Genomic DNA, 18115 nt, shown 5'->3' with positions numbered 1-18115 from the left:
ACATCAAAAATACTCTTAAATACATTAAAACTTAGTTAGAAAATCATAAAAACATCATTGTACAATAACCCAGTTATAAAAGAGAATAAAAACCATATATATTAGCAATAAAAATAGAAGAACTGCACCCGAGGAATACATTGACCAGGTGGCAAGGCAACCAATATATAATTGTGCAAATGCAGTTATCACCAGTCTAGGAAATTCATATAATTTCAATAAAAGGAATGTGCATAATGCATTGCCAGTGCTAATATTTGTCGAGCTCTATCATACTTTGGAATTAGGAATGACCTTCCTTCTTAAGTCCCACCAATATGCACATATTGGGAGTCTGCAAGAGCTAAGAGTTCTCTTGTATCGCTCTTAAAAAGTCTCTATGCTGCCCAGTAATGACTAACACCCATATTATTACATGCTCCCAACAACCATTTTTGTTCGGGCTATCCTGTAGTAGGGACAGAATAACAAAAACAAATAGTTTCTTACTTGTCGGTGTAGTTTTGCAACTTGATGATCTTTCTGGATTCACTATGCTGTGCATATTCCGCGGTCTTGTGGTTGGGTCCGGATTCGTAGTCTTTTCTTTGTTTTTTTTTTTTTTTCGTCGCCCAAGTGGGCGTCGGCGTCACCCCTTCCTGGGTGTATTTCCGGTGACGTCGGCATGCTTCCTGCGGAAGCTCCCACCATTGGGCGCCATCTTCGGATTCTTTTTTCCGTGTTTCTTTCGTTTCCGAAGTGATTGCAATGTTCTTTGTAGGTGAAACTTCTTTTAACCGCTTTGTATAAAAGTCATCCATTTTATTCTATGTTTTTTTTTTTTTTTTTTTTTTTTTTGACCACCTCTTTCTCTCCAGCCTCATCTTTCTGGCAGAGATGGGTGGGTTCGCTAGTGAATCCAGAAATATCATCAAGCTGCAAAACTACACCGACAGGTAAGAAACTATTCGTTTTGCAGCGTGAATCTTTCTGGATTCACTATGCTGTGCATAGATTTTGTAGCGGTTTCTCATTTCTGTGGCGGCTGGGTAGAAGATGAGCTTTGGTTCTTGAATATGTGCTGGAGCACCTTTTGTCCAACTTGTGCTTCTTTGTTCATTTGAACATCAACGCAGTAGTGCTTCGTGAATGTGTGCACTGAAGCCCATGTTGCCGCCAGGCATATGTCTTGTATGGGTGTATTAGCCAGGAAGGCTATTGTCGCACCCTTTTTCCTAGTGGAGTGGGCACGTGGTCCCTCTGCTAGCTCTTGTCCTGCCCGCTTGTGGCAGAGTTGGATTGTTTGCGCGATCCATCGTGCAATAGTGTTCTTTGTTACAGCCTTTCCCAAGAAACTGTTGGCGAATGACACGAAGAACTGCTTTGTCTTCCTGTGTCCTTTTGTCCTCTCGATATAGTGCATGACCGCCCTTCTGGCGTCTAGGGTGTGAAGGGCTCGCTCTGCACTATTTGTTGGTTTTTGGAAAAAACTCGGAATCTGTATGGACTGGTTCATATGGAATCTGGACACCACCTTTGGCAAGAAGTGTGGGTCCTTCCTCATCACAACCCTGTCATTGTGTATTTGTATGTATGGTTCCTGCAGAGTTAGCGCCTGAAGCTCGCTCACTCGTCGTAGGGACGTTATCGCAACCAAGAAAGCTGTCTTCATGGTCAGCATCTCTAGTGAGGCCTTGTGGAGCGGTTCATAGGGCTCCTTCATGAGTTCCGTCTATGTTCAAGTTCCATGCCGGTGGTGGTAACCGCTTGGGTGGTGCGATCCTCTTCGCTCCTTCCAGGAATCTCTTCACAACCTAAGAGGTGAAGAAGCTCCTGCCCATCTCACCCCTTGTATAGGCGACTATCGCTGCCAAGTGGACTCTTAAGGAGGACGAGCTGAGTTTTTTCTCCAGTAAGTGCGTGAGGTATTTTAGCACTGTGGAGTCCTTCTTCATTTTATTGTGAAGTCTTTCCTTCCTGCACCATATTGTGAATCTCTTCCACTTTGCCCCGTAGCACTTCCGTGTGCTGGGCCTTCGTGCCTCCCGAAGGACCCTGAGGGTGCTCTCAGGCAGTCTCAAGTGTGCGAATTCTATGTCTTCTAGAGCCACGCCACCAGGCTCAGGCTCTCTGGCTCTGGGTGCAGTACCTCTCCGTTGTGCATGGAGAGCAGGTCTTTTCTTCTGCCGAATCTGTGGGATGGACTCTGTGCCATCTCCATGATCTGCGAGTACAGGGGTGTGGAATTTATTAAAATATCTACTTGTCCATGGGGCAAGTTGCTTCAAAAATCTACTTGTCCTCTAACAAAATCCACTTGTCCCTTTGGTGCCATGTGGTTCAGCGACAAATTATGGCAGCAATCTTATTATATCAGAGCTCTTATATAGACTCTCTGATTATGCCAGGGCTCATACCATAGTAGTTTTTGAATACTAACAATCCCTTTATGTTGCCACGTTTCTGCAGATCTACATACTGGGACTGAAGGTAGTGGTAAGCAATAGTTCCAGGGTTGGAATGCCCTTTAAGTCTGTGCACATCTAGTAACTTGCATGTTTTAAGGATTTTTAACAACTCTTCTCTAATCTTTCCCCATACTGAGAAATGTTGGAAATCTACTCCCGACAATGGCAGACGTAAACCTTCTTCAAGAGTTGGGAAAAAATGGTTGATGGGAAAATGACCTTGCAAACACTCGGGTTTTCGCATGAGCAAATCTACACGTGCATATATGCTCATGATAAACTGCAGTTTTCAAATCTTTTCCAGAAGTACATTTCTTGCCCTCCTTCTATAAATTCTTGTAAATTCACGAAAGCCATACAGCTACACTCAATGCAAGGACATATACTAAGGGTGCACTTTTGAGACTTTCTTTAATATTAGGGCCCCTAATTTGGTCTGGCGTTAACCACAACCTTTTATGTTTGTTAAAATTCTCTCTCCCTCTCTCTGTATTGGCTGGCTTCACTGTGAGTGACGGCATTAAGCTCATTCACAAGGAGTATATTGGCACACAAAGTAGTTTTGTTCAGTGGCAGTAACTAATGTGCCAGTGTGTGCTTTTTTTAGACACATTTTTTGTTGTTGCTTTAGCCACTGCTTGTTCTGGTGAGGGCCCGGCAGCTCTCAAGTCAAGAAGGCTTTACAAAACCATGCCAAAACGTATTGACAAAACTAAAAAGCTGATCACTAATTTCAGACCTACTGGCTTTGCCAATGCTTGTTTATTTTCATGTTTCTCATAATCATATTGAAATGGTTACACTGATTTTTCCAATATGAATATTTTTGCGAAATACTAGCATGCATCAACACATTTTACTAAATGATGCCGCAAAGAAACGGTACCTGAAATTTTACAGTAGTTTAGCAAAATGTTTTTTTTTCCTACTTTCATTTTTTTAGGAACATTTTATATTGAAAGCAAAGAGTCCTTAATCTCGCTCTCCAGCTTCTGCAAATATTTGCATCTAATCAGAGAGCATTCTGGGAGGATTATGCATAGCCTCATATTGCTAAACTTTGAAACCGTGAGTACACATTTTCATACTGTAACCACTATCTGTAGTGCGATCAGAACCTACATTTACTTAGAGCGCTCACCCTAATAATAAAGGCTTTTAATTAATGAACCATAAATACAAGTTTGAACAGCATTAACATAGGCACACAAATAATAACTTAACTTCAGGCATTGCCCTTCCCTGGCCCTTGCTACTGCAAACTGGCAGCCAAAGGGTTTGTGCTGCAGAGGGTTGGGCCTACTTGTCCCAAGGACAAAATACACATTAAAACTTGTTGCCCTTGACCCCAAACAGGGTTGAGCCTACTTGTCCCAAGGACAAAATACACATTAAAACTTGTTGCCCTTGACCCCAAACAATATGTCCTGGGCGTCGGACTATAGGAATTCCACATCCCTGGAGTACCATGTCTGTCTGGCCCACTGTGGTGCGACCAGTATCAGGGTCATGTTGCTCGCTCTGCACTTGCTCAAAACTCTGTGTATCAGTGGTATTTGGGGAAAAGCGTAAGCAAATGTCCCGGACCAATCTATCCATAGGGCATTCCCAAGGGACCCCTCTTCGGGTTGTCTGGATGCGAAGCTTCGGCATTTGGCATTCTGGCGTGTTGCAAACAGGTCCACTGATGGCATTCCCCACTTGTTGAACAACCACTTCGTCTCCTGGGCATTGAGCTCCCACTCGTGGGATGTTGATGTCTGTCTGCTCAGCCAGTCTGCCTGAATGTTCTCCTTCCCTGGTAGGTGTATGGCCAGTAGGTCTATCCCGAGGGGGATGGCCCATCTCCATATCTCCTGTGCCAGTGTCGAAAGCATTGTTGACTGTGTTCCACCCTGCTTGTTGATGTAGAACATCGCTGTGGTGTTGTCTGTTTGCAGCAATACCCTCTGCTTGTACAGTCTTGTTTGGAAGGCTTTCAACGCAAGGAAGATTGTTTTCAATTCCAGATAATTGATGTGCTTCGACGCATCTGCTGGAGTCCACAGACCCCTGACTTTGAGCTCTTCCATGTGAGCGCCCCATCCCATCATGGATGCATCTGTGGTGATGGTCACTGTTGGTGTTGGGGGTGTAAGAGGCTTTCCCTTTGCTATGTTCTCCATGGTCCACCATGCCATTTCCTTCTGCACTGAGTGCGTCACAACCACTAGATCCTCCCAACTCCCTGAAGCTTGTGACCATTGTTCCTGGAGCCATTCTTGGATGGGTCTCATGTGTAGGCGTACGTTTGGTACCAGATGGATGCATGATGCCATCATCCCCAAGATCTTGCTCGCAGTCCTCACTGTCCGAGCTTGCCACTTCCGGTAGAGGCGAGCTTCCCTCACCAGGGCCCCTGCTCTCTTGTTGCTGGGGAACACTCTGCCCTGCAAGGTGTTGATCTGTGCCCCCAAGAAGATCTTCACTTGTTCCGGCTCCATTGATGATTTTTTCCAATGGATGGAAAACCCCAGGTTTATCAGTGTTCTCGTCACTGTATGTGCGTCCTTCTTGCATTTCTGGTACGAGTCTGCTTTCACTAGCCAGACGTCCAGGTAAGGATATACGTGTATCCCCCTCCTTCGTAGGTGCGCTGCGACTGCCGCGAGGCTCTTCGTGAAGACCCTCGGTGCTGATTTTAGACCGAAGGCTAGTGTCGTGAACTGGTAGTGGCTGTCTCCGACCGTGAACCTGAGCATATGTTTGTGCGTTACGTTCATTGGTATGTGCAGGTAGGCGTCCTTGAGGTCTATTGTGACCATGAAGTCCCCAATCTGCAATTGCGGTAGCACCTCCTGCAGGGAGGTCATTTTGAATTTTTGTGTTCTTATGAATGTGTTCAGGAACCTGAGGTCCAGAATGGGTCTCATTGTCTCGTCGACCTTTGGCACGAGGAAATACGTTGAGTATATTCCCTTGTTTCTTTCTTTGAAGGGAACCCGTTCTATGGCCTCCTTTTGAAGGAGCTCTCTCGCTTCTTCCTGAAGCCGCTGTAGCTGTTTGTTTGTTAGTGGCTTTCGCTTTGGTCTCCTGCTTGTTGGTCTTCCTTCCAATTCCAAGCAGTACCCGTATTGGATGATGTTTAGAATCCATTTGTCTGATGTGATCTCTCTCCATTCCTGGAGATAGAGTATTAATCTTCCACCCACTGGTGTCACGTGGTGGTAGTTGTCCATTGTGTCCTGACCCCTTTGTACGTGCTGCCCCCCGGGGTCCTTTCTGTGGGCGGGCACACAGGTGTTTCTGAAGTCACTTAGAGGCGGGCTGCTGGCCCCCTCTTTTATGCTGTCCACGTCCATTTCCTCTCCCTCGAAAGGACTGGCCCCTTGACTGGTACTGCCAGGACTGCTTCTGTTGACTCAGTTCAGTTCAGTTCAAATAGCTTTATTCGATTTTAGCAAATGAAAATCATAAAAGCACAGTTAATACAACATGTTAAAAAGAGTTCAAAACTCAAACACAAAACTTGAACTTTGAAAGCAGAATAAAAAATATAAGAATGTACAAGTTTATGGCTGTCGGGGATCAGAAGTCAATCAATTAGTTCATAGACGCTCTGCATCTTACTGCAAATTTCAGAAAGCTAGCAGCTGTAGTAACTGTAAGTTCGTCTTCAAGCATGTATAGCTTAAGTAAGGCTGGCCTACACTGTCTTAAGCCCCACAGTTTCAAGATTGGAAGAAGATGTTTCTTTCTGCCCCAGTCATAAAATTTGCAGAATAAAAGGACGTGAATGTTGGATTGCTTGGAAACATTCACAGGGACAGGCCACCAAAGTAGTAGACCAGTCATTTATGGTAGGAAATGTTAGTAGGCGATAAAAGCAATCCATCCTCATCCTTGTTAGCAACATTCTCGCATAAGTTGAAAGAGTCAAGGAAAGATGAAAAAAAATTCCGGCTTCATTACGTAGGAGATTGTGGTAGGCAATCGAAATTTTGTTACCTTCAAGATATGAGCGCCTGTCAGCGAGTAGACCCAAACAGCGAGCTTTAAGATCCTTTTTTGTAATGGTTTGACACATAGTCGGGTTGACATATAAATTGGCCAAGTCCATTGATGTTAAGAATTTCTGAACATAAGCAAGCCAGGGTATTTTTTTTGCATAGGATAAGGCCATGCAGTCCTTAATTACTTCTTGGTTGAGCACCGTTTTCTCCGAGGACCATACTTTGTGCCATAACAGAATTGGTGCAACTTTAATTATGTCCGAAATATATGCCCGGGCGAGCTCATTGTGACAGACTGTGGTAGAAATAGAACGGGGGACGGCCAGCAAGTATCTTAGAAATGCATTCTCGCTGGTTTGTATCTCTCCACAGTCCGCCAGACCCCAGATGCCAGCTCCATAAGTTGCAGTGGAGATACATTTGGCTGCAAATATTTCCAGCAAAATCCTGACCGGTTTCCCACCTAGTTTTGTGGCGAATTTCTTTAAGGCACCAATTTGCCTAATAAAAGCCAGGTTTCGAGTGTGGACAGCGTTTTTCCATGAACCTGTACTGCTGAAAAGTATGCCCAGATAGGTGAAAGTTTTCGTGAGGCTGATCTTGGAAGTATCAATAAATGTATTGCAGGAGATGTTCTTTTTTTTACTACAACACATTGTAAATGTTTTGCTTACATTAATCCTAAGACCTCTCACACCCATATTTATTTATTTATTTATTTTATCAATTTATAGGGCGCAACAGCTACCCAAAAAGGGTTTCCCGGCGCCTACACACAGCTAGATTGAGGGCAGAGAAAGGAGGTGACTGTTTAGTGGTTATTGTTCATACAGCCAGGTCTTTACAAGCTTTCTGAACCTACAGTAGTTTTCTTCCTTCCGGATACAGGGGGGAAGCGTGTTCCAAAGGGAGGGTCCCAGATAGGCAAAAGATCTGCCACCTGTTCTTGCACGTTTAAACCTGGGTATGCAGAAACAGGCTGCTGTCTGTGACCGAAGGTTTCTCTTGGGCGTATAGAGGCAGGCAAGAGATTGGAGGTATTTTGGTGCTGTTCCTGCTTTTATTCTGAACATGTAGTTCAGGGCCTTGAAACGAATTCTGCTCTCGATCCTGAGCCAATGAAGGTTTGGACGATGGTTCGAGACTCCAGAGTTCTTCGGAATATTGCAGAGGAGTCTGACCGCAGCGTTTTGCGCTACCTGTAGTCGTCCGATCACAGATTTGTTTGCGTCCAAATAGAGGATGTTGCCGTAGTCAAGCCTAGATGTGATAAGGGCATTGACTACGGTCTTTTGTGTAGACACTGGCAACATCCAGAGGATCTTCCTCAACCATTTAGCTATGGTGAGACAAAGGCCGGTTACTTTGCTGGCTTGTTTGTTCATGGATAAGGCATTATCCAGTATAAAGCCCAGATTTCGAGCATGGGACACCGGGGTAGGAAAAGCGCCCATCTGGTCCGGCCAATGTGCAGGGTTCCAGAGAACTTGATCCTTTCCCAAGATCAGTATTTCCGTCTTGTCGCCGTTCAGTTTCAACTGGTTTGTTGTCATCCAGTTCAATATTTTTGATAGTCCTTCCTTAAGTAACGAAGGGGAGTGGGGACAAGATTCAGATAGGGAAAAAATGATTTGGGTGTCGTCGGCGTAGTTCATAAGCGTTAGACCTAACTTTTCAACAAGATCGGCCAGTGGTTTAAGATAGATATTGAAAAATAGAGGGCTCAGGATGGACCCCTGAGGCACTCCATGTGATGCAGGTAGGGTGTCTGACACAGCTTGAGCAGATGCGATCTGAAAGGTTCTATTTGCCAGGAAAGATTTGATCCAATTCAGAGCCTTTCCTCTTACACCATTTGTATATAACTCTTTAATGAGAGTTTCATGGGAGATGGTGTCGAACGCCGCACTTAGGTCCAATAACACGAGTGCGACCGTCTGGCCTTGGTCAAGAAGTTTTCTAATGTGTTCAGTGACACCTAACAGGGCGGTTTCAGTCGAGAAACCAGCCCTGAAGCCAGATTGCGAAGGATGGAGTAGGGAATTTTCTTCTGCAAAAGTGGCTAAAGTAGAGTGTACGTGTCTCTCAAGACATTTAGAAAAAGCTGGGAGCAGAGATATGGGTCTATAATTGGCCAGTATTTCTGGGTTGGCAGTTGGCTTTTTCAGAAGGGGTGTCACCATAGCATGCTTCCATAAGGCTGGGACAGTGGCGAGGTCGAGGGATGAGTTTAAGAGATTGGCAATGATTTCCAAAGACTGGTCATCCAATTTTTTAATAATTTTAATAGGGATGGGGTCCCTAGGGGAGTCGGATTTAACAGTTTTTAAGATTTCTTTCAATTTCTCTATTGAAAGAGCCGGCCAGGATTCCAGTAAATTTTCACCCAGAGAAGTGGGTTGAGTCAATATTGGGTCAGAAGGAAGGGGAAGGTCTGGATCAGAGTTTTTTGTCTTAATGTCTGAGATAATTTTATCGATTTTCTCAGTAAAGAAGCATGCTAACGCCTGGCATTGTTGTGTGCTTAGTGGGGGTGCAGCAGCTGCGGTATGTGCGCCCGCCAATTCCTTGACTTTGGAAAAGAGAGTTTTAGGCATGTTAGTTGCTTCGATAATTGTTTTAGAGACAAAAGCAGCTCTTGCTTTTGTGCAGGCAGCATGATAATGATTCCTGGCTTCATGATAGCTTCTTTTAGCATTGGGGTCGTACTTTTTACGCCATTTGCGTTCTAGTACTTTGCATTTTGATTTTTCAATTTTAAGGCTATCATTGAACCATGGGGCCGGAGGGCGATGCTTACTCCCTTTGATGCGAGTAGAAGGCAGACATTTGTTTGCTGCATTAGTTAGCCAGTTTTGTGTTTCAGTTGCTACGCAGTCCATGTTGGAGTTTAGGCTTGGAGGGTTTTGTTTTAGTGCCGCATTCAATGCATCAATGTCTACTGACTTCCAATTTTTTCTGTATGTGGCGTCAGTGTTTTTTTCCAAACTGGGGGAGGGTGGAAAAGTAATGCTAAAATTAATTAGATGGTGGTCGGACCAGCCGGAAGGTAAGGTGGCAATGTACGTAAGTTCCCTGATGTTGGATATTATGGGGTCCAACAGGTGGCCCGCTATGTGAGTAGGGCTAGAATTTTTTATAGATAAATTTAGTACTGCTAGGTCTTCCAACAGATTAGAGCATGAGGGGATGGTGGGATCTTCTAGGTGCAGATTTAAATCACCCAGCAGGGAAAAATTGCTTGATGACATATAGTAGGGAGTAATAAGATTTGCAAAGTTTAATACCCATTGTGATGGGTTACCTGGAGGTCGATAAATCAGAAGGCCTGACATTGTAAAATTGGGGTTCAAAAAGATTTTAAAAAATGAATGAATGCTGAAAAGGCTGACAATGCTTTTTGAAGCCCTAGTTGGGTCCTGGACATGATGACAGCGTCGTCCGCATATAAAAGAATTGGAACTGCGAGGCCATTTATTTTAGGATAGTCAACATCTAGTTTGGCCAGGCAATCGGCGACGCTGTTAATATACAGGTTAAAAAGAAAGGGGGCGAGGATGCAGCCCTGCCTGACCCCCTTTTTAATAGGGAACTTGCTCGTACAGGTTCCATCTTTGCCATAGCGAACTTTAGCCCCGGCTCCTCTGTATAGTTCTTTTATGAAGGCAAGTATGTTGGAATCAACTCCCATGTCAGTAAGGGTAGACCAGAGTATACTATGATTCAGGCAATCAAAAGCAGAGCTCAAGTCCACGAAAGTCATAAATATATTGCACCTTTTTGCCATCACATATTTATCAATGATCAGAGCTAAGTTTAGACATTGTTCCACTGTCCCGAGACCAGAAACAAACCCATATTGGAATTTAGACAAGATGTTATTTTCCTGAGCCCAAGATTGCAATTGGTTCAACAGGACTCTCCCGGCCACCTTCATCATGGAGTCCAATAAGGAAATAGGTCTGTAACATTTTGGGTCCATTCTTTGGCCTTTTTTGAATATGGGTATTATAATCGCTTCTTGCCAAGTTGCGGGGAATCCTTTGTGGGCATAGGAGTTGAGAACGTTTGTTACAATTGGTGCCCACAATTGGATGTTATCTTTAAATAGGTCTATTGGGATTCCGTCCGGGCCGGGCGCTTTGGCATTAGAGCTTTCAAGAATGGCCAATTCCACTTCTGAGTAATCAAAATAAATGGAGAGCGGAAACGGCTCTGAGTGGTTGCTTTGCGGCTCGTTACTCTCCGTTGGTGGAATTTCGAGGTTAAGTAGTTCAATCTGGTCATCTAATTTGTATAATTCGGTAAAGTGATTTATCCAAACTTCTTCAGTGATTGCAATTTCTATAAGGTCTGTTGACCTATCACTGAAAAAGGGGGCGTTGACCTTCCTCCAAAAGGCCGTGTTGTCTCTTAATGAACTTGCTTTTAACAGGGCTTCCCAGGCGGCCGTTTTCAGTTCCTTTTTCCTATTTTTTATTGCCTGTTTATAGGCAACACGGGCAGATCTTATTTCCGTCAAGTTTTTTGGATTTTTATTAAGAGTGGCCTTCAGGGTGTTATGAGTGTTTGTGCACTCATGGTCGAACCAGCCATTACTCCTGGACACGTTACTTTTGTTACAGTTTCTAGTCAGATTTCTTCTGATTTGTAGGGCGATTTGGTCAAAAGCAAGGATGATTTCTTCTGGGTTGGGAGGGTGTTCTAAACAGGACCGGAAGAGGTCAGGGGCAGATTTAATCAGGTTCTCAAGAAATTTCAATGTGTCGAATTTTACCCATTTTATAATGTACCCGTTTCTTGATGAGAGAGATATAGAGTGAGAGTAAAGATTTTCTATATCACTCCCAAGCTTGTTTCCACTAGAGGGGGAGTATATTTGGCACTGATAGGATAGTGATCACTCAGAACCAACTCTTCTCTTCTAGTTTCTCGGGCATCGCCTTGATGACTATTGGACAGGAGAATAAAGTCAATTGTCGTAAGCGATCCCCTTCCATGGAATGTGGGTTGAAAGTCAGTCGGGGGCATTGTTAGGTCATTAAAAAAGCCCAGGTCCCATTCGTGTAGTAAAGTGTTCAGTTGGGATCCCATGATTGAATGTTCAAAGTGGGTGGTATGTTCACCATTTGGGGCTCTTAAATCACAAACCCTGGTACCACTGTGTGGGCATAGGTGACAATTAAAATCTCCTAGTATGACCAAACGCCTATCTGAACAAGACCCTCCCATACCCTTCTTTATGAGTTTGGAGAGAAACTCTGTAAATTTTGGTTGGTCATCTCTCTGTGCGCTATTGTATAAATTTATAAAGAGAGAACCAACAACATCCTTCCCAGACATTTTGAGGGCCTGTAAGGAGGGACCAAAGGACTTTGAATTAGGATCAGATGGAGCGAGCTCAACACATTCTAAAGATACATTGAGTCTGTTTGACACATAGAAGCAAAGACCTCCCGAAGGTCTGCCTCTATTTGACTGAATAGCTGGGGTAAGGTGTGTACTAAAACCATCCAAATTAGTAGGTGTCAGGTCCCAGCATTCCTGAAGCGCTATGATGTCAAAGGTGTTTATATAGTTCAAGAAGGTTGGGTCCTTTGCTTTGTTTGAAAGACCAGCTATGTTCCAAGTTAGGATGGACATATGAAAACTTGGGTCAAAGTCATTAGGTAAGCAAAGAGGATGGCTTGAATCAAAAGCTGAGGGTAATGGGGAAGCCAGATGTTCATCGGTTTGAGCAGTCACAGGCCCGGGAAGGGACATGTTAGTAAGACCCACAATGAGTCGTTCCAAGCCAGGTTCCCCAGATTGACTTGAAGATGACCCTAAGCTATCAGGAGACGGGGGGGTTTTGATCTGATTCATGGAGGATGTTTGGTCGTTTGATGGTCAATCAACCATTTCTAAGGGTGAAAAATAATTACTAGTTGGTACCCCCCTCCACCTCTCTGTATAGGGTAGTTCTCTTCTTGGGTTCCAAGGATAATGATCCCAGTCCCTCCTCCTATTACGTGTATCTACTTGTGACCAACTCCAGCCTGGAGATTGGTTCCAGCTAAGAGGGTAATCTTGTTCATGGAGGAACTTTGGAGGATAGAAAAAGGACAGACGATTAGTGTCTATACCTCCCTTTCTCTCCAATGACGACCAAGAACATATATATCTGGCTGTCTCTGGGTCATCAAAGTTAATGATAATGCAGTCCCCCTGTGTTCTTTTCCTTGTTTCCCCAATCCAGGGGACCCTACGTACCATGGTAAGTCTGCTCTTGAGATGTGTAGGAAGAGGTCTGTTAATGTTAAGCCATTGCATGACTTTATTTTTTAGGGACCAGGTGGGTTCACTCGTATTTTCCTCCAGTTCTGGGACCCCCGTAAGGATCACAGTGTAGGGGCTTGCCTCTGGAGGAAGATGGATTGGCCTCTTTGGTCTAATTGGTTTGTTAGTAGTATCATCAGCCTGATGGGCGACCAAAGGTTTGGGGGAGGGAGGCTTTGATTTGGTTTTAGGAGGGTCGGCGGTTGTTGCTGGCTTTCCCTGAGCTTGCTTAGTAGTGCCCTTGATGTCTGTTTGAATCGCTTGTGTGGTGGTGGAAGTTTTGGGAGTTTTACCTGTGGGTAAGGGAGTTTTGTGTATTAAGGATGGGGGTGCAGATTTCTGGGCAGTGGCTGTCTTAGTGTGGTTGGCGGTCGTTGAGACTGGGACTGGAGGGGCTAAAGTGATATTAGGAGGTTTTAAATGGCTGGTATGATTAATTATTCTGGCAATTTGCTTCTCGATGTTATTTAAGGATCGTTCAATTGGTAACAATTGAGTTTTTATGAGATCCTTAATTGTAGCTAGTACTTGTGCATTAAGCTCAAGATGATTTGTATTGCCATCAACATAGCCCCTCTGAGCATCATCAAACGATGCAGCTGTTACAGAGGGATCATCCACATTTACAGGTAAGGAATTGATAGAGTTGTTTTGATGTTTAGTGCGGGGTTTTTTTTGGATCTTATGTGCTTAGGTGGACAGATCGACTTGTCCTTAGCTACTGGCCTTGTGCTGTTTTGTTTAGGGATGGCACCCTCCCTTGACTCCTTAACGATTTCGATAGGAGAAGCTAGGACTGAAGATGGCAATTCTATCGTAGGTTGTGACTCTATCAGGGTTAACGGAGGCGTTTGGGTGGGACTAATCGCCAGTGTTGGTGTTTTCTCCAGATCTTCTAGAGTGTCTTCCCCTAGTGATAAATGAGTGACAGATAAATCGACACTCATTGGAATAGTGTGTAGTTCTGCATGAATATCTAACAGGAGTGGGGCATTAGATTCATGTTGAATAGGTGTTTTGGCTGAAGCCAGAAGGCCCATAGAGGATCTTCGTGCTGCAGCAAGGTCTTGTGAAACACGTCTTTCCAAAAGAACAATCCCTTGATTAATTGCATCGTTTGCTTTCGTAATGAATTGGTCGATTGGACCACTGACCTGGCCCAGACCTTGAGCGGTCTTACTCCTACTGCCCCTTGTGACCATGGTGGCGCTATAATATACGTTGATAGGGGGGCGTAGTGATGGTAGTAAGGATTACCTGGAAAAACAGGTCAAGGTTCAAAGGTCCAGAAGCAAAGAGAGTAGGCCCAGACCAGACTTGCACGGGCTTAAACGGGCCCGCCCTTTGCCCGGGCTTCGCCCCGGGCTACGACCTGCGCGAGTCCCGCGATGCGCGTTATGAGCCCTGTTTAAGTAACTGTGAGGTGGGGAAGGGGCGGGACACTGGGAGGGGGCGCGGCTCACGCGGGAAGAGGAAACAGCTGGTGTTGCTGACGCTGTACCTCGCAGTCCCGGGCCGCGCCTCTCACCTCCTCTGCGGCCTCGCGTCTCCTCCCTCTGGGTCACAATGTACTTGGCAGATGAAAGGCTACTCCTGTAGCGATGTCAGATAGAGCTTTGGAACGCTGGAAACAACCTCTAAGGCGAGCGGCACTCTGTTGCACCTGCGAGTCAGCCTGGTGCGTCTGTTGGAAAGCCTGGTGTGAAGTACCTGGCTGGTTTCCACCTCTTCCGCCGGGCCTCCGTGACTGGCTGCCCCTTTTGTTGCCTCTGAACTGAAAAGCTCCCATGGATCGTGCAGTTTCATTGTCTTTCTTCAGTTGACTGAGTTTTTCGTCAACTGTTGTCCCGAACAGCGTCTCGCCGTTGAACGGAGTGTTCAAGATGCTGTGTTGCACTTCAGGTTTAAAACCAGAGATTCTGAGCCATGCGTGTCTTCTTTCCGTGACACCCATCATCATGAGCCTGCTGGAGGTGTCTGCACCATCCAGGGCCGTCTTGAGGCAACAATTTGCCGCATTCTTCCCTTCTTCCACCAGTTTCTCGGCGTTCTGCCTGGCCTCCTGGGGTAGGTCTTTCACCAGTTTTCCTAGCTCCTCCATGATCTGGTACATGTGCCTGTTTATGAGGGCATTGGAATTAGCCATGCGCCATTGGGTCGCGGCATTCCGTTGGATCCTTCTGCCCACTAAGTCCATTCTTTTGCTCTGCTTATCAGGGGGAGGTCCAGAAGTGGTGGCCACGTTAGCCCTCTTCCTTGCTGTGGCTGTGATGATCGAGTCAGCTGAGACCACGCCTCGGATGTAGGCTGGGTCCTTCGATGAATGTTTGTACTTTTTTTCGGTTCTGGGAGTGACTGCCTTGCATGTTGCGGGCTCCCTGAATGCTTCCATTCCCTGCGCCAAGACGCTGTCGAGCATCGGTAGATACTGGATCCTTGTTTGCGTGGGGAGTAATGTCTCGAGGAGAAAGTCCGCTTTTTGCTTGTCCTCGTTGAGCTTGAGCTTGAAGGCTGCTGCCGCCGACCTTATAACCGAGTTGTAAGCTCCGATGTCGTCTGGCGGCGATGGCCTCGAGGGGTATGTGTCGACCGCCTCTTCTGGGCTTTCGGTGTCGACATCCAAGTAATCCTCCTCCTGCGGGTCAGAGGTGGCCGACTCGGCGTCCAACCTGCTGTCCTCTTCCTCCTCATAGCTGTAAGCCTCGTAGGGATTCTCTTCCTCATCCTGGTCGTCGACCATTTCGGTGCCAGGCTCATGTTCCTCGACCTGTTCCTCTTCCTCCTCGACCACGTCCCGCATGGGTGGCTTTGTCTTGTGGGGAATCGTGAAGGCTTTCATCTTGGCGTCGAAATCCTTTTTCCGCTGCAAGATGTTTTCCATTTCGGCTTCTAGTCGCCGTTTTTTCTTTTCCATCTCGGCCGCGTTGTCCGCGCCGGATTGTTCGGCCACTCTCTTCGGCGCCTGGGTCGGCTGCAAGAGCTTCGGCGTCGAGGCCTTGGACGTCGAACTGGGTTTCGGGTCCCTGTACGGCGTCGAAGCTTTAGGGTCTTTCTCCCTCAACGTCGATCGGTCCTTTTCGGGGACGATCTTCGGCGACTTCTGCTGCTCAGCAGCTCTCGGCGCCAGGGACTCCTTCTCAGAGGATCCGCTGGGCCTGTGGGTAGCCGCGGACGAGAGGTGTCTCTGCGTCGGCGCTTTCGGGGCCTTGTCCTCGTTTTTCCGAGACTTGGAGTCTCTCGTGCTCTTGGGGAACGACGAGTCTCCTACCTTATCAGATGTCTTCGTGTAATCGGTCTCTACGACCGTGTAGCTGTCGTCTTCGGCGGCAGCGTTGTCCTCCTCCTCCGAGGACATCCCCAGCTCGTACAGCGATGGCGTCGGGCCTTTTCCTTTGAGGGTGGCGTGCGCTACCCTCTGGCTCCTTCTTACACGAAGGGTCTTCTGGGCGAAGATGGAGCAGGCGTTGCAGTCTTCGCTTCTGTGTTCTACCGGTAGGCAAAGGTTGCAAACCGGGTGCTGGTCTTTCTGCGCGAACTTGTGGTGGCAGTTAGGGCAGAACTTGAACGGCGTGTTGTCCATCATCGAGTGTTTAGGCCTCCCTGGCCGCGCGAACGTTGACGATCGTCGAAGTCCTCGATGAATTCTCCTTCCTTTCGCCGGGTAGTGTTCGGCGAAGTCCTTCGTAGTCTTCTTCTTTGGATATCTTCTCCAATTTCGATCCTTTTCTAGTACTTTCTCCAAAAATGTCTGGAGCCCAAACGGGAACGATCCAGACCCGACCGCGGAAAAAAGAAATCTGAAGATGGCGCCCAAGGGTGGAAGCTTCCGCAGGAAGCATGCCGACGTCACCGGAAATACACCCAGGAAGGGGTGACGCCGACGCCCACTTGGGCGACGAAAAAAAAACAAAAAAACAAAGAAAAGGCTACGAATCCGGACCCAACCACAAGACCGCGGAATATGCACAGCATAGTGAATCCAGAAAGATTCACGCTGCAAAACTGGGATTCTGTTGCCACTATGTTTGGGCAAAAATTAGTCTTGGGGAATACATTTGTTTCAAATCTGTTTTATTAAAAAGATAATACAAAAGAAACAATACGACAAACCAGGAGTTATTAGAAAGGAGAAAAAAGGTGAAAATATAGTGAAGAAGAGGAGAAAAAGAGGGAGAGGCGAAGGAAGAGGAGAGAAAGGGAGGAGAGGTGCGTAATGGAAACAATGCTTACAAAGAGAGAAAAGAGAAAGAAATTGACCAATGGAAACAAGAAGGAGCAAACCATGTGCAGTGTAAGCAGTCGTGGAAAACGGACAGTACGCTAGGAAAGGAGAGGCAGCCAAACTGCAGAACGGGGCCAAATGGTAACAAATCCCAATAGAGGAGTGTGGCTACGAGAAGTGTAAGCAAAGTGCATAAGATACCCCACATTAAAAAGTCAAGCCCCTGTAGGAGGAAGAGCCATATAGTGGGAGGGCACAAGCTAAGGTATAATATTGTGTCAGAGCAATACCCATCCGGGGAGAGACTAGGCCCCCAGAGTCAGTTCGCATCTGAGCCTGAACCCAGTGCCAAAGTTGGAGATACTGTAAACGAGCCCCCCTCGGGAAGCTGGGAAGTCCCGCTTGCATTGATCGAAGGATTTAAAGGTGTCTCCCTCGAAGAGATCCCGAAGCGTCCGACACTCCCCTTCGGACCAGGATTTGGAAGCAGTGTGGGTGCAAGGCAGGTGGAAAATGTGAATTGCGAGCAGTGAGAGTGTGAGAGCCAAGTGAGGTCCCACATAGGTCTACAAGCCACTGCCCTGTCCATATGGAACCAAACCTTCTCACTCTCCCCTGCGACCCATTCGGAAATAAAACAAAGATGTGAGGCCCAGTATTACTCCATTAAATTAGAGCAATCCAACCCCCCTCTTTCCCGAGGTAGCATAAGTATTTTATTAGAAAAACGTGGCCTGCGCCCCCCCCCCCCCCAGATAAAATTGGTAAGCTTGCGCTGAAGAGTCTGGTTCTGGTGTGGTGGAAAAGGTGTGGGTAGATAAGAGATAAGGGAAAGACTGAAGCCAGATCGAGTGACGGAACTAAAGATTTAAATACAGGCACTATCAGCCCCACAAGAAAAGAAGAGGTGGAGGCAAGACACGAGGTGGGGGTGCATTCGATAAGGACCCCTAGTACCTAACAGTCGCAAAGTACATCATTACAGAGGGTTATGAGTAGTACCCCAACACATAAAGTGCTTAAGACAAGGGGATAAGTTTAAGGAACCCCCAGGAAGGTGTGTAAAAGTCATTAAGAAGCTTCCAAAAACACACAGAGTGGGCCGTTACACCAAGACGCCACATGTAAAAATAACA

General features: G+C 46.2%; 2 protein-coding genes across 2 annotated transcripts in view; both read right to left on the bottom strand.

Moving 5' to 3' along the window:
- DDR2 (discoidin domain receptor tyrosine kinase 2) overlaps nucleotides 1-18115 on the bottom strand; it is a 631189-nt gene that overhangs the window by 33486 nt on the left and 579588 nt on the right. The gene's annotated exons all lie outside the window — the stretch shown is intronic.
- Nucleotides 3420-16753, bottom strand: LOC147748934 (uncharacterized). The gene is made up of 3 exons (XM_086952193.1): nucleotides 14411-16753; nucleotides 4838-5847; nucleotides 3420-3455 (listed from the first exon to the last, which is right to left on the bottom strand). Exons 1-3 carry the CDS (start codon nucleotides 16338-16340, stop codon nucleotides 3420-3422), a joined length of 2976 nt encoding a protein of 991 aa, XP_086808319.1. The 5' UTR covers nucleotides 16341-16753.

This window comes from Lissotriton vulgaris, chromosome 1_1 (assembly GCF_964263255.1).
Source record: "Lissotriton vulgaris chromosome 1_1, aLisVul1.2, whole genome shotgun sequence".
Classification (NCBI taxonomy): domain Eukaryota; kingdom Metazoa; phylum Chordata; class Amphibia; order Caudata; family Salamandridae; genus Lissotriton; species Lissotriton vulgaris.
This window is presented reverse-complemented; position numbering and strand designations above follow the sequence as displayed.